This window comes from Mus pahari, unplaced genomic scaffold, assembly GCF_900095145.1.
Source record: "Mus pahari unplaced genomic scaffold, PAHARI_EIJ_v1.1 scaffold_6439_1, whole genome shotgun sequence".
Classification (NCBI taxonomy): Eukaryota; Metazoa; Chordata; class Mammalia; order Rodentia; family Muridae; genus Mus; species Mus pahari.
In genome coordinates this window covers 55,117-76,002 of record NW_018394130.1, presented here as the reverse complement: position 1 = coordinate 76,002, position 20,886 = coordinate 55,117, and the positions used below count along the sequence as shown (strand labels likewise).

The window sequence follows — 20,886 nt, the reverse complement described above, 5'->3', positions numbered from 1 at the left end:
ATCTTTAACATCACACAGGTTGTGTGCATGTTGCTTGCTTGGCACTTTTGTGGTCCTAGATAACAGACACACCAGGCCCAGCTCTGTGTCACAACAACCTTCTGTTGCCATGAGAGTATTTATTGCCCATTTCTCCATCTGTGTCACATTTATGATAATTTCTAAATGCTGCTGGGAAAACCAGTGTTGTGGTCTTGTTACAAATTGTCAAGGGTTGCTCAGACAGCTCACAGAGCAAAGGCACCTGCCATTGAGCCTACTGACCTGAATTGGACCCTTAAAACTCATGCAGCAGAAAGAAAGAACAAATTTCTTCAGGATATCTTTTGACCTCCACACACATGCTGCAGTACACATACTCCCATACATATACACACTCATACATATATATAAGTAGATACATATATACATACATACATACATACATACATACATATATGTAAAGAAAAAAATCACCAGAATTGTAAGGTTGACTTAGTGATATGTATGGTAACTCACTCACTCACACAAAATTCATACACAGAGAAAAAAATACATATACATCCCCACACACAACATTCACACACTCTCCCTCATTCACACAGTCTTTGTCTCTCTCAAACACAGAGACTCTCTTTCTCTCTCTGTCTCTCTCTCTCTCTCTCACACAGACACACACTCTACACACACACACAAACTTTCTCTCTATCCCCCTCTCCCTGACCCTCACACACACTCTCTATTTCTCTCTCTGTCTTTCTGTGTGTCTCTCTGAATATCCCAGTCTCCCTATGTCTCTCTGTCTCTGTCTGTATCTCTGTCTCTGTCTGTCTGTCTGTCTGTCTGTCTGTCTGTCTGTCTGTCTGTCTGTCTCTCTCTCTCTCACACACACACTCATACACCGTTGCAGGTGAAAAAAATGTGTCTTTGTTAAGGTTTCTCCTTTTCCCTCCTACACCATCCTCTCACCTTATTGGGTAGAGCCTCATCGATCTCTTCTTGCAGTTTCTTCTGGATATCAGGGTGAGTGGCCAAGGAATACAGGGTGAAGGAAAGTGTGTTACTGGTGGTTTCATACCCAGCAAAAATAAAGATAATTGACTGGGCTGTGATCTCCATGTCAGAAAGGGCTGAAAGTAAGATCACATTTCAGGTAAGACATTTGATGATGGACTATCACAGAGCAGAGGAGGAGAAAATCAAATGAGCTCCCATTTTCCTAGACAGACTATGGAAATGCCATTCAGTCACTCTGAGACTGTCATCACAATGACAGCAAAATGTCACATCCAGAAAAAGAGAAGAAGGCTTCAGGCAGGTTGTCCTAGCATTTCTGCTGATCCTCACAATCCCCAGTGGGCAGCTTCAAGACATGGACTTTCATGTTTGTAAATTTTATTTTAATTTATGAGTATTTCTGTTTGTGTGTATCTGTGGAGGGTGCCACATATGTGGGGAGGATGTTCATGGAGGTCAGAAATCCCTAGAGAAGAAGTTATAGAAGGTCCCTGGTATAGTTTAAGATATTTTAAAATTTTATTTATTTATGTATGTTTGTCCACGTGCCCAGGGAGGCCAGAAGATGGCATTGGAGTCCACAGATGTAGTGTTACAGGCAGTTGTACATCTTCTACCATCAGTGCTTTAATTCTATTGTTTGCAAATTTTGTCTCCCAATTAGTGTAAGTGCTTGCTACTAAACTGAAACTGGAGTATAAATCCACAATTGGTGCCTATTTTTAAAGTGAGTATTTATTTTAGCAAACAAATACTGAACAGAATGACTGACATGTAGTCAGTAGATGGTGGTACTACCCTAGTATTCATGAATCCTTGAATTCAGTCCCCAGCACTTTGTGAATCAAGCATGGTAAAGTCTATATTCTTGGTTACAGTGGAAGGTTGACTGGAGAGAAGCCAGTGATGGAAAAATTCTGCTTCATAGGAGTAGGGGCATCAGCCCCTCAAGGATTGATCACTGACAGCTTCCTAGAAGCTCATTTTATTGTTACACAAAAGGCACCTTTAGCAAGTCAATGTCCATACACCAAACCCTCTTATCTGATAGAGGGCTTGTCTTGAAAGACCCATCACCTAAGCAGTTCTCAGCCATGGGAAATTTCTTGGCTTTCTAGGCATGCTTACAAACTAAGGTATGCAAAGGCTCTGGAAATATTTCCAAAGAACACCACAAAATCTCAGATAACAATCACTGGCAGAAGTCTACTTCAAAGCTGAGGGGCCACCACTCCAGATTCATTCCAGAGTCAACTGTTCTGCTAAAACTGTGCTGTATGGCAGTACATGTCTGTAGTCTCAGGAGTTAAAGGTCATTCTCAGGCACCTTATGAATGTAGGTCAGCCTGGGCCTCATAAGAGCCTGTGGCAAAAGGAGGAGGAGGTGTAAAAGGACTTGAAGTTAGCTGATCACATGAAAGGGTTTCAGGGGCAGACAAGAAAGGACTTGAAACACAAAATATGTGCTAATTTAAACGTTAAACATGGGAACCCAAAAGGTCATAACTACATATAAGCAAGTGAGTGTATGGGAAACAATCAGATGGGTAAGAATGGAAGACTCCCTTTCCATTAGTAACTGATGCACACCTGTAGATTAAAACCTGTAACTGGAATGCTATCAGTCATGATAGTAATAATGATTATAAATTTAAAAAATAACCACACATCGGAGGCTAGAGAGATGACTCAATGGGTAAACCTGAGTTTGAGTCCTCAGTCCCCATGTAAAAAGTCATGTGGGCAGCACATACCTGTAACCACAACACTGTGAATTGTTGGGACCTGCTGGCAGCCAACTTAGTCCCAGGGTTAGAAAAAAAACCTGTCTCAAGGAAATGTGGCAGAGAGGGATTGAGTAAGACACTGGGTGCCTTCATCTGTTCTGTGAACATACACCTAGAAGTGTGCACATATGAATATAATCCTGCACATACATGTACTACACAAAGAAGATAAAAATCTGTAAGTGATAGTTTTATGTGTTTTTTAGATAGGGTTTCTCTGTGTAGCCCTGCCTGTCCTGGAATCTGATGTAGACCAGGCTGGCCTTGAACTCACAGAGATCCCCCTGCATCTGCCTTAAAGTACAAGGATTAAAGGCATGTCCCATCACTGCCCAACTATGAGTGATTTTTTAAGTACATAAAAAATGAAAAGGACCAATCCATTTCTGCAACGGGGCTTCCCACAGAAGATACTTACACATCCCACAATGAGGTCTATCTTTAACATGGATTAGGCTAGAGAACACATATCCAACGGTGGGTCCCAGAGAGCTTCAATACCACTTGGGTACATGCCCCTGATAAGATGTTTAGACACAGATGTACAGGCAGAGCTCTGAGATTTTGTCCTGGGAAGGATACAATCAGTACCTGTGCCCACCAGGTAACAGACAGACCACTGGAGAGGTCCATCATGGCCATCCTTCATGTTAGGAGTAAACTTTTGCCCATGTGCATCAGAAAATTCTATGTTGATAATACCCAAGTCTCTTTCAGCAACTCAACACTGGTATCCCTCTACCTAGAAAAGCCTGCTTGCATATTTTCTGAGCCACCCACCCACTCCCCAAGAGTTTCCTTGTTCATAGATCAGGAAGGGCTTGCTTACCTTTATGAGAGTCTTTGTCTTTGGAATTATTATGAGCGTTCATCATCAGCTGAAGAAAATCCACTCGGTGCTAGAAGCAGAAAGAGAAGTTACAAAAATGGAAGGTCACTGGTAAGCTCAAAGGTCAGAGGTGGATCACAAGTACAGAACCTTAATTTTCTCCCTCTGAAAAGGTGGTTCCCTTAAATTCACAACTGTGACTATGGTTGCTGGAGTCATTAAGGAACAAAAGCAAGAGTGGACTAACAAGGAAGAATCTAGCTTCCACATCAACCAGTTTTACAATAAATTACAATAGACACAATTTTAAACAAGCACTTTTATTCTCTAAAAATGTTTTTGAAAGATATGAAAATAATATTCCCCATTTTTGAACATTTTTGTTATTGGAGGGTTTCATATACGTACACAATCAGATATGGTCATTTCCACCACACTGTTTCCTCCAAACATTTCCTTATTTACTGTCTATAACATTTCTTCCTACACACTCCATGCCCTCTTCTTAGTCACCCACTGTGTCCAACTAGTGTTGTGAATATAGGCATGGCTGTGAGGCCATCCATTGCCTCATGGGAAACTTGCCTGTGTTCACACCCTCCCTCCACAGCTATGAACTGCAAATTGTTCCTCAGCAAAGGGCACTGCGTAGAGAGATCCTCTCCCATCCTCGCTGGAGTTCTCACAGTCTTGACCTTGTTCAGGTCTAGCACCATGCCAATTTTTTCAGTCCTGATGCTGGTCGTTCTAGCTTTCATCCTTATTGCTAAGGATCAATTTCTAGATTATTCTAGATCAGCTTGTTAAAACTTGAACTTCTCCTCCACGAGAACATATTAATATATTTTCTCTAGCTAAATATAGCCTTTTCTATCTGCCATTAACACACAGCTTACATGTTCACAGCCCAACATGCTATCAAACTTTGAACCTCTCATGAAACCACCACCTTTTACCTTCTGCTTAGAATCCAGGCGGTTTTCCTTCATTTTGTTCACAAACTTTTTGAAAAATTCTATTGAATCCTTTGGGAACATGCAGATATTTAACATCTCATATACTGGTTTGAGGAATGGAAAGAGTACTGGAAAAGAAAAAAGATAAGTTTCAATTGAAATGGGAAATTCATTTAAAGAAATCGTAAAGCCATCTCTAGAATAAATCACCAGTGCCTCAAGCGGAAGTGATTCTCTCTATGAATTTGCACACACTGAGTCAGCACCGTATGTCTCCTTCTGGGCTTTGCAGTAGCCAAAGCTGTGGCCTGTCTCTTAAATTTAACTCTGCTCCTGGAGTTCATTTGAATTCAGAAAGAAAATTCAGGAGCCATTAAGATGGATTGATAGCTACAAGTTTCTCCAAACAAGCCTAACACCCTGAGTTTGATTCCTGGGTCCCATTCTGTGGAAGGAAAGAACCAACTGCCGTGAGCTGTCCACTGACCTCCACATGACACAGTCACCAAGGCATGTGCATGAACATACATATGAACAGCCAAAGCTACACAGAGAACCCTGTCTCAGAAAAAGAAAAATAAAGCTCAAAGACAGGTGACCAAAAAGCAGGAATAATTAAAGATCACATATTTTCCCCATACTTCTAGATTCTAGCCTACCTGAATAAATATGTAAAGAGGTCTAAATATATTTATCATACAATGCTTAAAAGGAGAAATAGAGAATATTAGGTGACAAGGATGGAATGTGGGCATAGGGACACATGAGCTGTATATGGAAACTATTTAAACATAGTCTTGTTTATGAAGGCTCATGGCAGAGAAATTCATGGCAAACCTGTGAGACTAACTTCCATGTCTATCCACACATAGGGAGAATAAATTACTTATGGACACAGAACATAGTGACACTTGATCCATTTAATATTGTGCTAAATGAAAGAGGCCTGTCACAGAGACAAGATAGTCTATGATCCCTTTGATGTGAAATGCCCAAAACACACAGTTACAGAGTAAGTGAATTGGTGGATGTTTAGGTCAATATTGCTTGAAAGTTACAACATGGCTAGAACAAAGTCCTATTTGATTGACCATGGTTATGGGTCAGGAGAGTCTTCAATCAATGCTGATCCCAAGTACTGAGAATAAGGGGCTATTGAGGGCTGAGCCCTAAATGGAGCCTCTACATCAGCACCCAATACATCAAGACTCAAGGAAGATCATGAAACAGGATGTGGAACTAAATTCAGAGGCAGGAATGAGGACTGTGAAATGCCATATTGTGGACATGACATGACCCTCTCATTTACTGACTGCCTGCAGCAGACCAAACCAATAATAGTGGTCAGAATCCTAGCACACAACACCAAATGGACTCAAATAGCTACCAAAGCAGAGAAAAGGACAGGAAAATGGAAGGAAGATGTACTGGGTATCTAAGCAATGTGAAAAGCAAGAGTTAGCAGTGGGTGTAATCGAGACAGATGATGTGAATGTACGATATTGAAACCATGGAGAGTTCTGGACTTACAGAGTGCACAATTTGTATTTATACAAATTAGTATTTATACAAGTGAAAGAATTCTAAAACACACCCAAGATTCAGAGATCCACACTGTAATTGCAGCCCTCAAGAGGCAGAGGTAGTGGGATCACTGTAAGTTCAAGACCATCTTGGTACACACAGTTATTTCCAGGCCAGCTAGAGCTACATGGTAAGACCATGTATCAAAGAAAAAAGAAGTTAGAAAACACTGGTAATTTGGTCTACATGTTCTCAAAATACTGAACTGTGCCTTTAGGCGATGAATTATATGTCAGGTGAACTACATACCACTACAACCAGTCATTTGGGGAAATTGAGGAAGAGAAATGCAGAAAGACAAACGAGGTCACAGACAACAGCAATGATCAAAATCCAGAACTGTCCACTTACCTACTGACAAGAGCAAAGGATTAAAAAAATCAATTCTTAAAATATTCTTGGCTTTCTCCACAAAAGGATCATACGGGTTGTTGAGGGAATCCATGTTCACTCCAAATGATGTGCTGGTGATCACATCCATGCTGTAAGCACCTAAAACTCTGAGGAGAGACAAGCATAGGAATTTAACATGTGTCAGAGATTGGAAAAGAACTCTCAGGAGACAGGCAAGCCACCTCAGTGTGGACCAAGTCCTTCCCAGCCTTCACTCCCTCTACCCCTGCAAACTTCTTACTCTCACATTTCTTCCCTTTAAACTGTATATAATGTCATCTAGTGTCTAAAGGGGCAAAGACAAGCAGCTGGACCATATGAGTTACACCCCAGTTACCCCTCCTTTCCCAGAACCACAGTGATAGACCAGCACTCACTCTTTCACAGTAACAGGCTTGGCTTTCTCTGCTTCTTGCCTCAAGTACTTTACCAAAATGTCTCCATACTGTTCAATGACAGGGAACATCTACACAAAACAGAGAAGCATCCATAATTAGGATGGAGACTCCAGTAACTCAGGGTGCAGTTAAAAGAATTTCACTCACCTCCTTGAGTTTTCCACTGGTGAATGTGGGGGACAGCAAAGCTCTATATCTCTTCCATTCCTCATCCTTAGATATTGAGACAGCTTTACTCATTATCCCCACTGGGCCTAAATCCTAGTATCAAAACAAACAAACAAACAAACAAACCACCATCAGAATACGTCACAGCCTATGAGAAATGAGCTTTGTAATGATCTTCCCATGGTGGTTTCAACCCTTTATGTTTCAGGATCCTTTTAAATGGAAATTTCTCTGTGGTTGGAAAACTAGGTCCAGGGGTTGGGAACAAAATGAGAACAAGGCTTAGTCTATCTCTAGAACTGTGTGGTTGGAGTTTGGCTTGGAGAAAGTTAGAAAGTTAATTTTGCATCAGACAAGTTCTCCAGTTCTGTATTTACAACCTGAGCAACATGAAGAGGATGTCTTCATTCTCTCTCTCTCTCTCTCTCTCTTCTCTCTCCTCTCTCTCTCTCTCTCTCTCTCTCTCTCTCTCTCTCTCTCTCTCTCTCTCTGTCTGGTGTGTACATATGAATGCTGGTATATTTGGGATCATGAAAGGTAGCTTGGTCCCCAGTTGAACTCGTGATTGAAGCCCCAGAAAATATGCAAAGACTGTAGGTGCTTCGCTCATTGCTGAGCATCAGGACACTGTCACTAGCATAGCTCCCATAGGTTTGTGGCCTCAGTCACAGAAGGGCAATGCCCCATGACTCTCCATATTTAGAGGACATGACTTGTGATCCCATAGGCTCAAGAGATCTTCATTTTAATGAGGTACCTAAAGGCCTGGAGGGCTTAGCCAATAAGCATTCTTTCCCAGACTCTCCTCTCTGCAAAAGATATTTAACCTTAGGCCCACCCTGAGAAGTGGGGTAAGGTTTCACACATCTACTTTCTGCCTTGACAATAAATGTCTTCAAACCTTGGACTGCCTTTCTTTATCTGGATCTGCCATGGGAAGTCATGGAGAAGGCCTTTGCCTATAGAGCCACCATCTAATCTCCTGTAGAAGGTCTCTTTGTGATCCCAGATATGGGTGCCACCAAGCCTAAGCTCAAGACTGCTGCCAGCCATCAAGCCAAAGACTTTCCCTGCTGGGCCAGTCAGAGCTCCCTCCTTTATCCCCTGGCTGTGGGAATTGCACTATGTAATGACAGGCTGCTCTCCATTTGACCTGAGGTCTGAACCTCAAAGAATGATAATTGACCTTAATGACATGGTATGTGTTCCATTGTGCTCCTGGAACTCTGGCCCCTGCCTAAATTACCGCCCCCACAGCCCCCACCAGAGAAGCATGGCTAGAAGTCACTTAGGTAATGGCCCAAGCTTCTGACATTCAGGCTAAACTCCTCTACAGTTACCTAGCAACAGTAAAGACCATAAAAGGGGCTGTTAGGCCCCCACCTTGCTCTCTTATGCTCTTACTTCTCACTCTCTTTCTTGTCTCCCTCTTACTCATCACTCTCATCCCCTCTCTCTTCTCTCTTTGTCTTCTCTTTTCTTTCCCCTCTCTTTTTCTTCTCCTCTCCTGTCTCCTCTCTTTTACTCTCTCTCTCTCTCTCTCTCTTCCTTCGCTCTTTCTCCCTGCCTTTGTACAATAAAGCTCTAAAACCAAAGACAGTCTCTGCTCATCAAGATACACTGCACTCACTCTCACCGGTATTGGGAATCTCTCTTCCCTCATCCCTCTCTCCCATAACCCCAGTGACTTTAGCAAAGTATCTCTGGGACTCCCAGGTGGGACTTCTCCTTGCCACCCCCTGAAGAGTGGATCAGAGGCTCAGATACCCTCCTGGGGATGAGTGGAAGGTAGATAGCAGCCCTCCCATGCCTGACTGACCAGAGAATAGGTGGAACTCTGGCAGGGTGTAGGTCTCTCCTTCCCCCTCTTCCCCTCAGGCCTCCTTTTTAGTTCCAGACAAGTGGTAACAGAGGATGGTTTCACCATCCACGTGAGCCAGAATCAGCTGAAGAACACGTTGTACAGAGATGTACATCAGATCTCCAAGTTTCCCAAGACCATGAGTGATCAAGTTTAAAAAAATGTGACTTTCTCTCTCTCCAAAGTGTTCCTGGCCAGCTTCCTCCCCCTTCCCTCTCTCTAGGGGGTTTTAGCTGCAAGAATCTGGTTCCCCCAGTTCTGTAGCCCCTCCCCCCCAGCTCTAGGCTTTGAATGGCTCTGCTGGCTGCAGCAGCTTGCTAGGCAGTAATTGCTCTGAACTCTGTTTTCTGCAGCCAGGTGGTGAGAGATTTTCTGAAATTTTTTTGCAGGCTGGATTGCTGGCACCACGGGCTGATCAGCCTCCTTAGCTAAAAGCCTCTCCTTCTCAGGTTTCAGCTGCAAGTAAGTTGGTTTTCTGACTCTGTAGTCCCTCCCTACTTACTCTCAGCTTTGAGTTGTATTTATGGTCCAGCTAGGTGGTGCCTGTTCTAAACTCTTTGCCTCTTCTAAACTCTGTTGCTCTTAACACTGCTGTTCCCTCCCTGCCATAGCCATGCCTCAAAGTGCTGCCCATGCCAAGATTTGGGCCCCACCCCTCGAAGTAGAGTGGAGGGTCTTCAGAGAAAGGAACAAATACCAGGGTGGGCTGAGGGTCTCAGAAGCAGGCAATGGGTGGGAGGGGCAAAAGAGCCAAGGCAGATGCTGTGTGGGCAGGGCAAAGTGAAGCACCATTGCAGGGGGGCTGGACTTTGGCTAAAAAGCCTTTCACTTAACCCTTTACTTTCTGCTTTCCTAGAAAAATTCAAGGGGAGGAATGTAATAGAAATTGCAGGGTACAAAGTACCCCTCATCCCCATCCAGATAAGCCCATGAAAACTACATTGAAGCTGTGCCCCCACAGGGATACCTGAATCCTGCTTTTCAACCCCAAATTTTCTTGCTTCTTTTTCTAAATGCCTTTTTTCTCTCTAGTATTCATGATATATGGCCAAAAATTCTCTCAACTTGTTTAAAATTTCCTTTAAGGTGTAAAAATAATCCAGTCCTTAATGACAGGCTTTCTTTTACAGAAGAACTGTTAAATGCCTACCCCAGTTACACAATTAACATGATATTTTCTTCCTTAGCCATTCAAACGGACTGTGATGTGCTCCTAAGCAAATCATTTCAGGCATAACTTTTGTTATCCACACTATGCAGATATACTCTGCTGGTGTTCTGCTCCTTTGTTATAATTACTCTATAGGTCTATCTCCACACAGGGCCTGCAGCCACAGATCCATCTGAGAAATCACAATCTCCTGAGACCTACAGACAAAAGCTGCCTTCCTCTAAAAAATCTCTCTGACTAAGGACTCCTGAGACAAGTGCTGAACCACAGAAGACAGACTTGGGACTTTCCAGCTATAGATGGACTCTTTTGCCAAAGCCAAATTGGCTTATGAACTTTGGGGAAAGTTACATGATAGTAAGGAAAGTACAATGTCTATCTAGATTAATTAATTGCTGTTCAAAATTGCTGTTATTACCCTCAAATTGTACTACCCATGGAACAACTGATGGATTGTACAATCCCTTGCCTTCTCAACTCTTACCCTTAACTCTCCTCACTACTCTGGCTTTCTTCTGCTACTTCTCTAGGCTATATATTTTTTCTGATAATTCTACTCCACTCTAGATTTTTACAACTAATAATAGAGTCACATCAGTGACCCCCCTTTTTTCTTGTAAAAACAGAGGGGGAGTTGTGGGTAATTGGACTATGCAAAGACAGGCTGGTCTCCAGTTGAACTGATATCTGAACCCCAAAGGGTGATAATTAAACTTCATGACATGGTAGGCATTCCCTTATGCTCCTAGAACTCTGGCCCTTACCTAAGTTACCGTCCTGCCCCCCAGCCACTACAAGAGAAGCATGGCTAGAAGTCATGTAGGCAATGGCCCAAGCTGCTGGCCTTCAGGCTAAACTCTTCCACAGTTACCTAGCAACAGTAAAGGTAATAAAAAGGGGCTGTTAGGCCCCTACCTTGCTCTCTTATACTCTTCTCACTCTCTTACTTGTCTCCCTATTACCACTCCCACACACACTCTCTCTTCTCTCTCTTTGTCTTCTCATGTCCTCTCTCCTCTCTTCTTCTCTCATCTCTCTACTCTCACTCTCTCTTTCTCTCTAGCCTTTCCTCTTTCTCTCTTTCTACTTTCTCTCTTTCTCCCTGCCTTTCTACAATAAAGCTCTAAAACCATAGAATGTCTCTGCTCATCAAGGCCCACTGAATTTTTAGGATGGGACAGGCTTTCTCCTAATGAGCCGTTTCTAATCTCCCATTAGAAGGCATTCCTGTGCTCCAATCAATATCTGCTGCACTCACTCTTGTCAGTGTTCGGAACCTCTTCCCTCATCCCTTTCTCCCATAACCCCGGTGGCTTTAGCAAAGTAGCACCGGGACCCTTAGGTAGGGCTGCCCCTTGCCACCCCCTAAAGAGTGGGTCACAGGCTTAGATACCTACGCAGGGATGAGTTGAAGGTAGCAAGCAGCACCCCCCCCACACACACCTGACAGACCAGAGAATAGGTAAAACTCTGGCAGGATGTGGGTCTTCCGTTCCCCCTCTTCCCCAGGGCCCCCCTTATTAGTTCCCAACACCTGGCCCCAGGCTTGATACAGCATGTGGGGCCCCCACTCCTTTCTCATGTCTTCCACAGTTTCCAGTATTGCCTGGATGTCAAAGAGCCTGAGACCCAGACAGCCCAAGCTTCCTTGCAAGCTTGAGGACCCCTGAGCCAGATCTGGGTGTCCCGTACCTCAGACTGTGCTTTCTCACCCCTGGAATGGTGTTCCGGGTCTTCCCTACAACTCAACACCCACCGGGCAACAGCATGGGGTAAGCATGGTCAACTTCCCACATCCACACTCCCCAAGTGACCGTGCCCTGTGTGGGATCAGAAGCAGGACCCCTATAGCCCTACAGGTACAAATGGCTATGTGTGCTCATGTGGAGACCAGAGGTCAGGCATCTTCCCATATAACTCTCTATGGCATTTTTTGGGGGCAAGGTTTCTCTGTGAATATAGAAGTGTCTGATTTGGCTAGACTCACTAGCATACAATTCCCTGAGATCTATCTGTTTCAACATACATCTCTAGAGTCACACATGAATGCTACTCTGCCCAGATTTTTGTGGATGTTGAGGATCCAAACTCAGATCCATTACCCAATGATCAAGCCAGCTCCCTAAGCCTAGGACACAACGTATTTAGTATTTGGGTTTTTAAAGGATTACTTCACTATTTTATGTGTTTGTCCTAAAGTTTCTTGTGTTATAATGCTAATTTTCATCCCCCAAACTGCTAATGGGAGTACCTGTTCATAAGACACTGAGAGACCCTGCTCCCAGTTGGCTCAAATTGGTAAATGAAGATGCCATCAGCGAATGCCTGGACAGAACAGACAGAGGCAGGACTTGTAGGATTCCTGGGCTTGGGAAAGAGAGGAAGAAGCAAAATTATCTTCAGAGGGGTATAGGACAGGACAGGCATGTAATAGTGTCCATGTTCCCAATTGGGTCTGCAGTAGCAGAGTTGAAATTTTAAAGAATACTAACTCTGGAATACCAGAATGGAGTGTTTGCTAGCCTCAGGAAAGATAAGAAGTAGCAAACCATTAAGCTAGCCAAGCATATTGAAATTAGCTGGTGTGTGTGTGTGTGTGTGTGTGTGTGTCTGTCTGTCTGTCTGTCTGTCTGTCTGTCTGTCTCTATGTGTTTATCTATATAGTGTATGTGTGTGCGTGTCTGCCTTTCTGTGTTATGTCATTATGCCTGTCTCTAAGCATGTGTCTGTTTTGTATATATCTGTCTCTCTGTGTCTCTGTGTGTGATTTATCAGTGTGAGTGATATTAGAAATGATACTCTGCTTTCAGAAGAGGCCCAGCATAACTGACTCCTGAGAAGCTTCATCCAGTTACAGATGAAATCAGATGCAGAGACTGTACTGACTGATTTTCTGTCAACTTCACACAAGATGGAGTTATCACAGAGAAAGAGCTTCAACTGAGGAAGTGACTCCATGAGATCCAGGTGTAAGGCTTTTTCTCAATTAGTGATCAAGGGGGAGGGCCCCTTGTGAGTGGTACCATCTCTGAGCTTGTAGTCTTGGGTTCTATAAGAAAGCAAGCTGAGCAAGCCAGAGAGAGCAGCTCAGTAAGTCACATCTCTCCATGATATCTGTACCAGTGCCTGCTGCCTGACCTGCTTGAGTTCCAGTCTTGACTCAACAGTAATGTGGAAAGTATAAACTGAATAATCTCTTTCATCCCGAACTTGCATCTTGGTCATGGTGTTTGTGCAAGAATAGAAACCCTGACTAAGACAGAGACCCTGATCCAAATATCATCTACAACTTGGAGAGTCATGTGGATGAGTCAGGGAGATGATTGTGTAAGCTGGAGGGTCAGAGACCCCAAAGAAGACAAACAGAGTTAACTAACGTGGGACCATGGGGACTCATAGAGACTGAATCACCAAATTACTTATAGGGGCTGGACTTAGGCTCCCTACGAATTAGTGACAGATGTGCAGTTTGGTATTTCTGTGAGTCTCCTAACAATTGGAGCTGGGACTGTCTTTGAATCAGTTGCCTGCCACTAGATCTCCTCCCACTAGCTGGACTGCCTGGTTGGGCCTCAGTGGGAGAGGATGTACTTAGTCCTGATGCTGGTGGATGTCCCAGGGCATGGTGGTACACAAGGGGGAATTCCCCTTCTCTGGGGAGAAGGGGATGTGGCTATGAGAGGAGGGATCAATGAGGGTGGGACTGGGAGGAAAAGAGGAAAGGGTGCTGCAAACAGGATGTAAAATGAATATATAAATTAATGAATGGAAAACCAATGTGACCTACCCGCCGGTTTGTGAAGACAGAAAAACATTCCTTCACTAGCACATTCTTAATCATCTCTGGGTCTGTGATGACCAAGAGAGGCATTTGTCCATCAAACAACCTGTGTGGGGAAGACAGCTGATGAACCAGGTTCTGATGTGAAAGCCACACCCAGACTTTGATCCTAATGCTTCAGGACCCTCACTCTGCCTATACAATATATTGTCATAGGAGTTCCCACTTCAGCTTAGGAATTCTGTCTATGTCCAAAATGGAGTCTTTGGAAAATGATAGGTAGTGTCATTCAAGACACAATGAGTCACTTAAACACAGACCAGCTCTGTAAGGCACCACACTTAGAAATAACAAGTGGAAATTTGCCAACTCTAGATGTGTGTATGTAAGAATTGCCTATACCATTTTTTATGAATTTGCATATTTGAAATATTACAAGAGCCTGGAGCGATGGCTCCACGTCTTGCAGAGAGCCTAAGTTTGGTTCCGAACATCCACATTGTATAGCTCACAATCATCTCTATCACCAACTCTACAGATATCCAATACCTCTGCAGTACTCCAGAGTCAGAATTAGGCAGATCTCTTAGTTCAAGGCCAGTCTGGTTTACAAAGCAAGTCCAGGACAACCAGGGCTAAACACAGAGGAATCCTGACTTGGAAAAGAAAAAAAAATCATCTAAAAATACTAGAATATGTCAAAATCTGGTGTTGGGATGCAGCTCAGTCTTAGGATGTCTGCCTAAAGTGCATACTCTGGTTTTGATACACTGATATGAAACATAGAATTTAACTGAGGTGCCTGTATCTACTTCTCCAAGCTTCAGGTAGTCTAGAAGACAGGGCAGGAAGAGCAAGAGAGCCAGGAAGCAGAGGGGAGCTGCACAGGCTGTCTTCAGTCTTCCTGAGTTCACTGCAGCTGGGAGAGCCTCCACATGCCCTCTGCAGGACTGCAGAAGGTTTAAGGTCCTGACCCTGCCTGAGGATTTGTGCACAGCTAGTTCCTGTAGTGGGAAACAAAATGGCTCAAAATGGCACCTAATGATGTCAGCTCAGTCTCTGGTATTTATGTGGTAGAAAGAGAGAAATGACTGCCACAAGCTGTCATCTGATACACACTTTTACCAAAAATCTTGAGGAGATGGTGCAGCAGGCAAAGGCACCTGAACCAAGTCTGATGACCTGAGTTTAGTACCCTGGAAGTAGAGAACTAAATTCCACAAGTTATCCTCTGACCTGCATATTTGTACCAGCATACATGTGGCCATTCCAGTAACAAAATAAAGTTGATGTAAAACAAAATATAAGCAACAACAAAGTCTATATATGCACAGAGAAATTTTTAAATACTAATCATGAATTATTTACCAAGCTCTTAGCCAGGTCATTGTCCCCCACCCTTACTGTCAAATGAAACACTAAAATCAACACTGAAGTGAAGGACTATGTGTTTCTATATAGAAATGAGACAGTGTGGCAAGGAGATGGAACAAGACATTTGTCAGAGCAAACCAGAGGGACCTCAAGCAATCCATCACATGTCAGAAAAAGGAAGTTTCAGAGGAGAAAACAAATGAGAAGAGGACACTGGATAAACACAATGTCTGAGGAGATACTCATGTGTCAAAAACTCTCAGAGGACTGGAGATGTGGGAGAAGGAAGGAGAGAGGGACTGTGTGAGGGCAAGGAGGGGGCAGGGACCAGGTTGTAAAGTGATTAAATAAATAAACTAATAGAAAATCCCTCAAGTCCATGGAACATCAAAGCCTGTCAAAAAGCTACTATGTGCAGTGTTCTTATGCCAATATGGCATTGAATCCTGTCACCTAATGACATGTGGTATCACCTTTACACATGGTTACAATTGAGGATAGCATCATCTTTACACAAGCAGAGTACCAACTCCTAAAAGCCATCAACTCAATGGGACTTTCAAGAATACTCACCCCCATGTTTTTCCATACTTTTTATAGCATTCCATGTCAAATTTCCATAAACCCTGGAAAGAGAAATAGAATGAAATCCATTATTGTCCTGTATGTGCTGACACTTCTGTAGCCAGAGCACAAAAGCCCTCATACCCCAATAAGTAGGGTTTATTGTCTCTGACACAGAAAAGCTTTTCTGAAGTGATTGATATGTCACGAGCAGAATGGGTGAGTGAGGAAGAGCAGAATGAGAAAGCAGAACATATGACACATCCTGTGGCCTCTAAATGCCGAATCACAGACATAGACATGTACACAGACAACATAATACACTAATAATAATAGTGATAATGATTATGATGATAATTAGCACAATTGTTTTAAAGATTGTGCAAGGTAAGTGCAAAGTCTGTAGGAAGAAAATCCTGAGCAGTTAGCAACACATGCTTTGCCACTCACCTTCTGGGTGTGAACTTGGAAATTTTTGTAGGGGGACTGACCATGGGCAAGATAGCAAAGTAGGTTAGTTACAAATGCTCTACCTAGATTTAGAGCCTACATGGCACATTATATTCTTATTACATAATTTTCTAATAATTTCCTCCATTCCCTAATGGCTTCACTTTTAACAAACATAAAAAAATATAAATTGCGTTATGTAGATAAGTACCTTAGGTGATTGCCAATCATCATTCTGTCTCATTTTCACTTGCTACTCAGACTCATGCATAAGTTTGCTGCCTTTAAAGGAAAAGAGGCAACTATAGATTCATTAAAAAAAAAGAACCTAAAAAATGTCACTAGGCCTGGAGATGTGGATTAGCAGTTAAGAGCACTGGTTGATCTTGCAGAGTTTCCAACTTCAATTCCCAGAACCCACTTCCCACATCTCACATCTATATCTAATTCTAGCACCAGGGAATCAAGATCCCTCTTCTATCCTCCATAGCTATTGCACTCAAATGCACAAACACACAATATAACTGTATATACATAAAATCTTTCTAAATGAATCAATCACTAGCCGAGACCCCAATACCTAAAGGATGAGAGAAAGTAAATGCTTTAGTTCTGAAGAGCCCAAAGATGAATAGTACATGCTGGGTATACTGCCAGAGAAAATCTTCATGGGTTCAAAGATTAAGCAGGCAGCTCAAGTATATGAAAAGCCTCCCAAATACTGGGGATAGAGGTCTGTGACAAGCTGATGATTCAGAAATATTCAGAAAAAAGAACAAGTATGTCACTCATAACACCTCATATAAATGAGAATTTTAATCTAGTAAATATTGATGTCCTAGAAGTTAGAAACCCTTCAAAATTTTCTCCAAATAACTACAGCAGTGCCTTCCTGAACTCTACACTGAACAAGAAACAAACTCTTCCTTTAATGTTCACAAGATCAGTGTATCACATCCTCAGTATCAAGATTGAATGAGATAGAGATCTGGGCATTTTACTCAAGGTGAATTTCAATAAACTGACACTAGGGCTGGTGACATGCCTCCAAATGAAAGGGAACTTGCCACATAGCCTGATAACCATCCCTAGGAATAAGATGGTTGGAAGAGAAAATTGACTCCCACAAACTGTCCCCTGAACTCCACATGCCTGCTGTGGAATATACATAACCTCACCCAAAAATAAATAAATGGGGTGTTGATAATGGGAGCTATGGAGATCCTTCAATGGGACAAGCACCCTGTGGAAAGCAGAATTTGATGCCCCCAGGATCTGTGTAAATGCCTGGAAGGAGGTAATAGTACCAGCTTGCATGAGTCACAGACAAGGGACCCTGAGAGCAAGCTGGCTACCTAAACTAGTCAAGTCAGCGAGAGCCAAGTCAAAGTTAGAGACACTGCCTCAAAGGACAAAGTGCAGAGAAAACAGGAAGACACCCAGTTTCAACCTCTGACCTCCTCATACACACACGTATACATAAATATGTTCCTGCATACACATATAGGCACTCACATATATGCAAATGCTTGGATACATTCTAAAAGTATATACACACACACAAACACACTATTAAGTTTTCAGTTGGTGATATAGTCCCAGGATACTCACAAATATTCTCAAGAATCAGGAGAACCCAGAGTGTGTGGGTCTGACATCTTAGGGTTTCCTCATAAGGACCATTTAATAGAACTAAGGCATTATTGGCCAGAAGCAGAAGCCATATGGAAAACTCAGTCAACACTCACCTTGTAGTAATTTAGCAAAGTGCCTAAAAAAGGCAGAGGTTTGGGCCCAGGAATTCCCTGCTTCTTAAAAAGTCCATGTGTACGGGTCCCGTATCTATAAAGGGAAACAGAAAGACTTGTGGCTATACATACAGAAGAGAGAAGACAAGCAAGACCATCACCAAAAACTAAAAAAAAAAAAAAAAAACCAACAACTTGGTTCTCCCTCTAGTTACCAGAGAACTTTGGGAATGGTGAGGGGGGACACTGCATGTCAGCCCATTGCTAGTATCCATGTCTGCTGAGTTCTCATGGATCTAGGGATTGCTAATACTAAGCCATACCCAGTATAAATCATATCAGTAAACTAGCAGGGGATGTTTTTGTGCACTGTGTAGTCAATTGCTGATTTCTGTAGTCAGAGGTCTAGTTACAGAGCTCTGTTTCAGACTTTGGTATTGTCCTAATCAGGAAGTATCTCCTGAGTCAGTACTTTGTAAAACATTGTTCTCCACCATCTTCTTATTAGGAACAAATCAAGGGAACAATAGCCTATAGTGGGGCAGTAGAGAAAAAGTTGTGACTTCTGTGCCCAGAGAGAGGGAAAAGATCTCAGGTGGGACCTGAGGACTCAGTAATTGGGAAAAAATGAAGAAAGTGATACCAGAAAGAGACTACAATGGCAGGTTACAGGCCACAGGGTTGGGAAGTAGTCTGGGAAGTAGGCCAGGCCTGCATAGTCAGGTTAGAATAGCTCAGAATCTGTGCAGCTTAGTGCCTGAAGCTTCAATGTATATGTCTCTATGTCATTATACAAATAAAGTGTGTTCTACCCCATTATTTGATAATTACCCATAAAAGTGGGAGTTGAAGATGGATGGGCTTGTGGTGCCCAAAAGTTCTGCATAACATCACTATAAACTTTAATAAGAGTTAGTACCACTGGAACTATAGCTAAGAAGTGAAGTGTTTGCCTAGCATATATAAGCTCTGGCTTGATCCCTCATACTGCCAAAACGTTAAAATGCAAAATTAACTCAGTCCTTATTTCATCTTGGACGTTGGAGATGACTCCTCAAGTAAAGGCATTGATGTTAATAATCTGAGATTCGTCTTCAGGACCCACATGAGAAGAGTGAACTGTCTCTGAAAAGTTGTCCTCTGAACTGCATACACAAATACACATACACACACACACACACACACACTCACACACACATGTACATGCACATGCACACACACTCATATAGAGTAGCATATGCTGCCCCTAACCACAATAAATAAAAACATGAAAATTTGAAAACTTTACAAGACTTAATTTCAACTTCTCCTCTCTGTTGGAGGAGTGTCTTTTGCTTTGTGTACTCAGATGCTGGTTTCTGTAATCTGAGACATCTATACAGTCTGGGCATGAGTATTGTCATGACTAATGAAGAATCTCCTGTATCAGTGTGTAAAGAATGTGCCCCAGTTATTTCTGATTGGTTGATAATAAACTGAAGATCAAATGACTGAGCAGAAAAGAAGTTGTTGGCCACAAGGCAGGTGAGGGTCTAGAAGAAGAAGGGCCAGAAGACTGTGAAGAAAGAAGGTTGCCATGAGGTCAGGCATGGGAAGGAGTCATCAAAGGAGCTCACCATGAAGACACACATGGAGCAGAGAAAGCCAGGGAATCAGTCACACTGCAAGGAAAACTTAGCATATGGCTGGGATGTAGATAGCTTTGTGGGTTAGAAGATCTTAGAATCTGCCCAATCATAGTGCTTAAAAATTGCAAATAAACTTAATAGGTCTCTGTCTCGATTATTTAGGAGCTATCCAGTTTACAAAAACTACCACCATTAAATACCATCCTAGCTATGCCTGTGGATGCTGTCAGATCTTCTGGAGTTGTAGTTACAGATGATTCTGAGCTGTTTGTGGATGTTGTGTTTAAAACTTGGGTACTCTGAAAGAGCAGCAAGTGACCTTAAACACTGAGCCATCATCTCACCAGCCACTGCTTCTGATAACCATTTTGATCCTCCCAATAATAACAGAACAGAGGTCTAAGTATCACCCTGATCCTGAGGACATGGTATGGGAACGAAATGTAAAGATCACTTACCGGTAGAGGAGCACCATGCTGATTGCCAAGAGCACCCAGGTTTCCAGTGAGAGAGCTGAAACCAGGTCCATTCCTGCTTGGTTGTCAGCAATTTACTTCTGTGTGTTCTCCCTACAACTGTGTGTGTGTGATCCTCCTCAATGCCTCCCTCTGTCCACTCTGCTGCACTGAGGACAGCCTGCAGTACTTATATGCTGGGAGGATGGGCGGCACCAGGGATCAAGCCAGTAGATGGATCACCTTTGCCTCACCTGGACTTTGGTACTTTCTTCTCTAGGCAGTTCATATAGTTCATTCACAGCCTAATTTGACCTACTCTGAGCTAACATTCTGTGTGGCATCAGTGAACAACAGTGACAGATGTGTAAGTGTTCTTGGTTTTTATAAGAAGTTCAAGCAAATTCACCAACATGAAATATGCTCTCATCAAGGCTGGCTTCATTCAAAAATACACTTAGACAGTAGAAGAAAGGGAATCAGAAGTTCAAAGACAAGGTTCAAAGCAAAATAGACTGTTTGAGACAAGCATTGCATAAAGGAGTACATGTCTCAAAAAAATCCTCTACGACATCTATCCACAAAAATTCAACACCTGCTATCCCTTGACTATTGTGCCAGTGAAGAAGAGACAAGCCATTCCACTCACTGCTGAGAGAGAAGGAGGTATTGTACTCAGTTGTGATCCACTGGTGACTGGTGACCCACAGGCTCTAATGGATGGTTTGAAACCCACAGTCACA

At 42.8% G+C, this 20,886-nt stretch overlaps 1 protein-coding gene across 1 annotated transcript in view; it reads right to left on the bottom strand.

Moving 5' to 3' along the window:
- The window catches only part of LOC110315884 (cytochrome P450 3A11-like), a 28,754-nt gene extending 8,537 nt beyond the window's left edge, over positions 1–20,217 (bottom strand). The window contains exons 1-10 of the mRNA XM_021189820.1: positions 20,147–20,217; positions 18,061–18,154; positions 15,872–15,924; positions 13,931–14,030; positions 7,091–7,204; positions 6,923–7,011; positions 6,504–6,652; positions 4,569–4,696; positions 3,613–3,682; positions 949–1,109 (exon numbers count right to left, since the gene is read on the bottom strand). Of these exons, the coding sequence (XP_021045479.1) occupies positions 949–1,109; positions 3,613–3,682; positions 4,569–4,696; positions 6,504–6,652; positions 6,923–7,011; positions 7,091–7,204; positions 13,931–14,030; positions 15,872–15,924; positions 18,061–18,154; positions 20,147–20,217 (1,029 nt within the window). The remainder of the gene's footprint in view (positions 1–948; positions 1,110–3,612; positions 3,683–4,568; positions 4,697–6,503; positions 6,653–6,922; positions 7,012–7,090; positions 7,205–13,930; positions 14,031–15,871; positions 15,925–18,060; positions 18,155–20,146) is intronic.
- Positions 20,218–20,886: the final 669 nt, after the last annotated feature.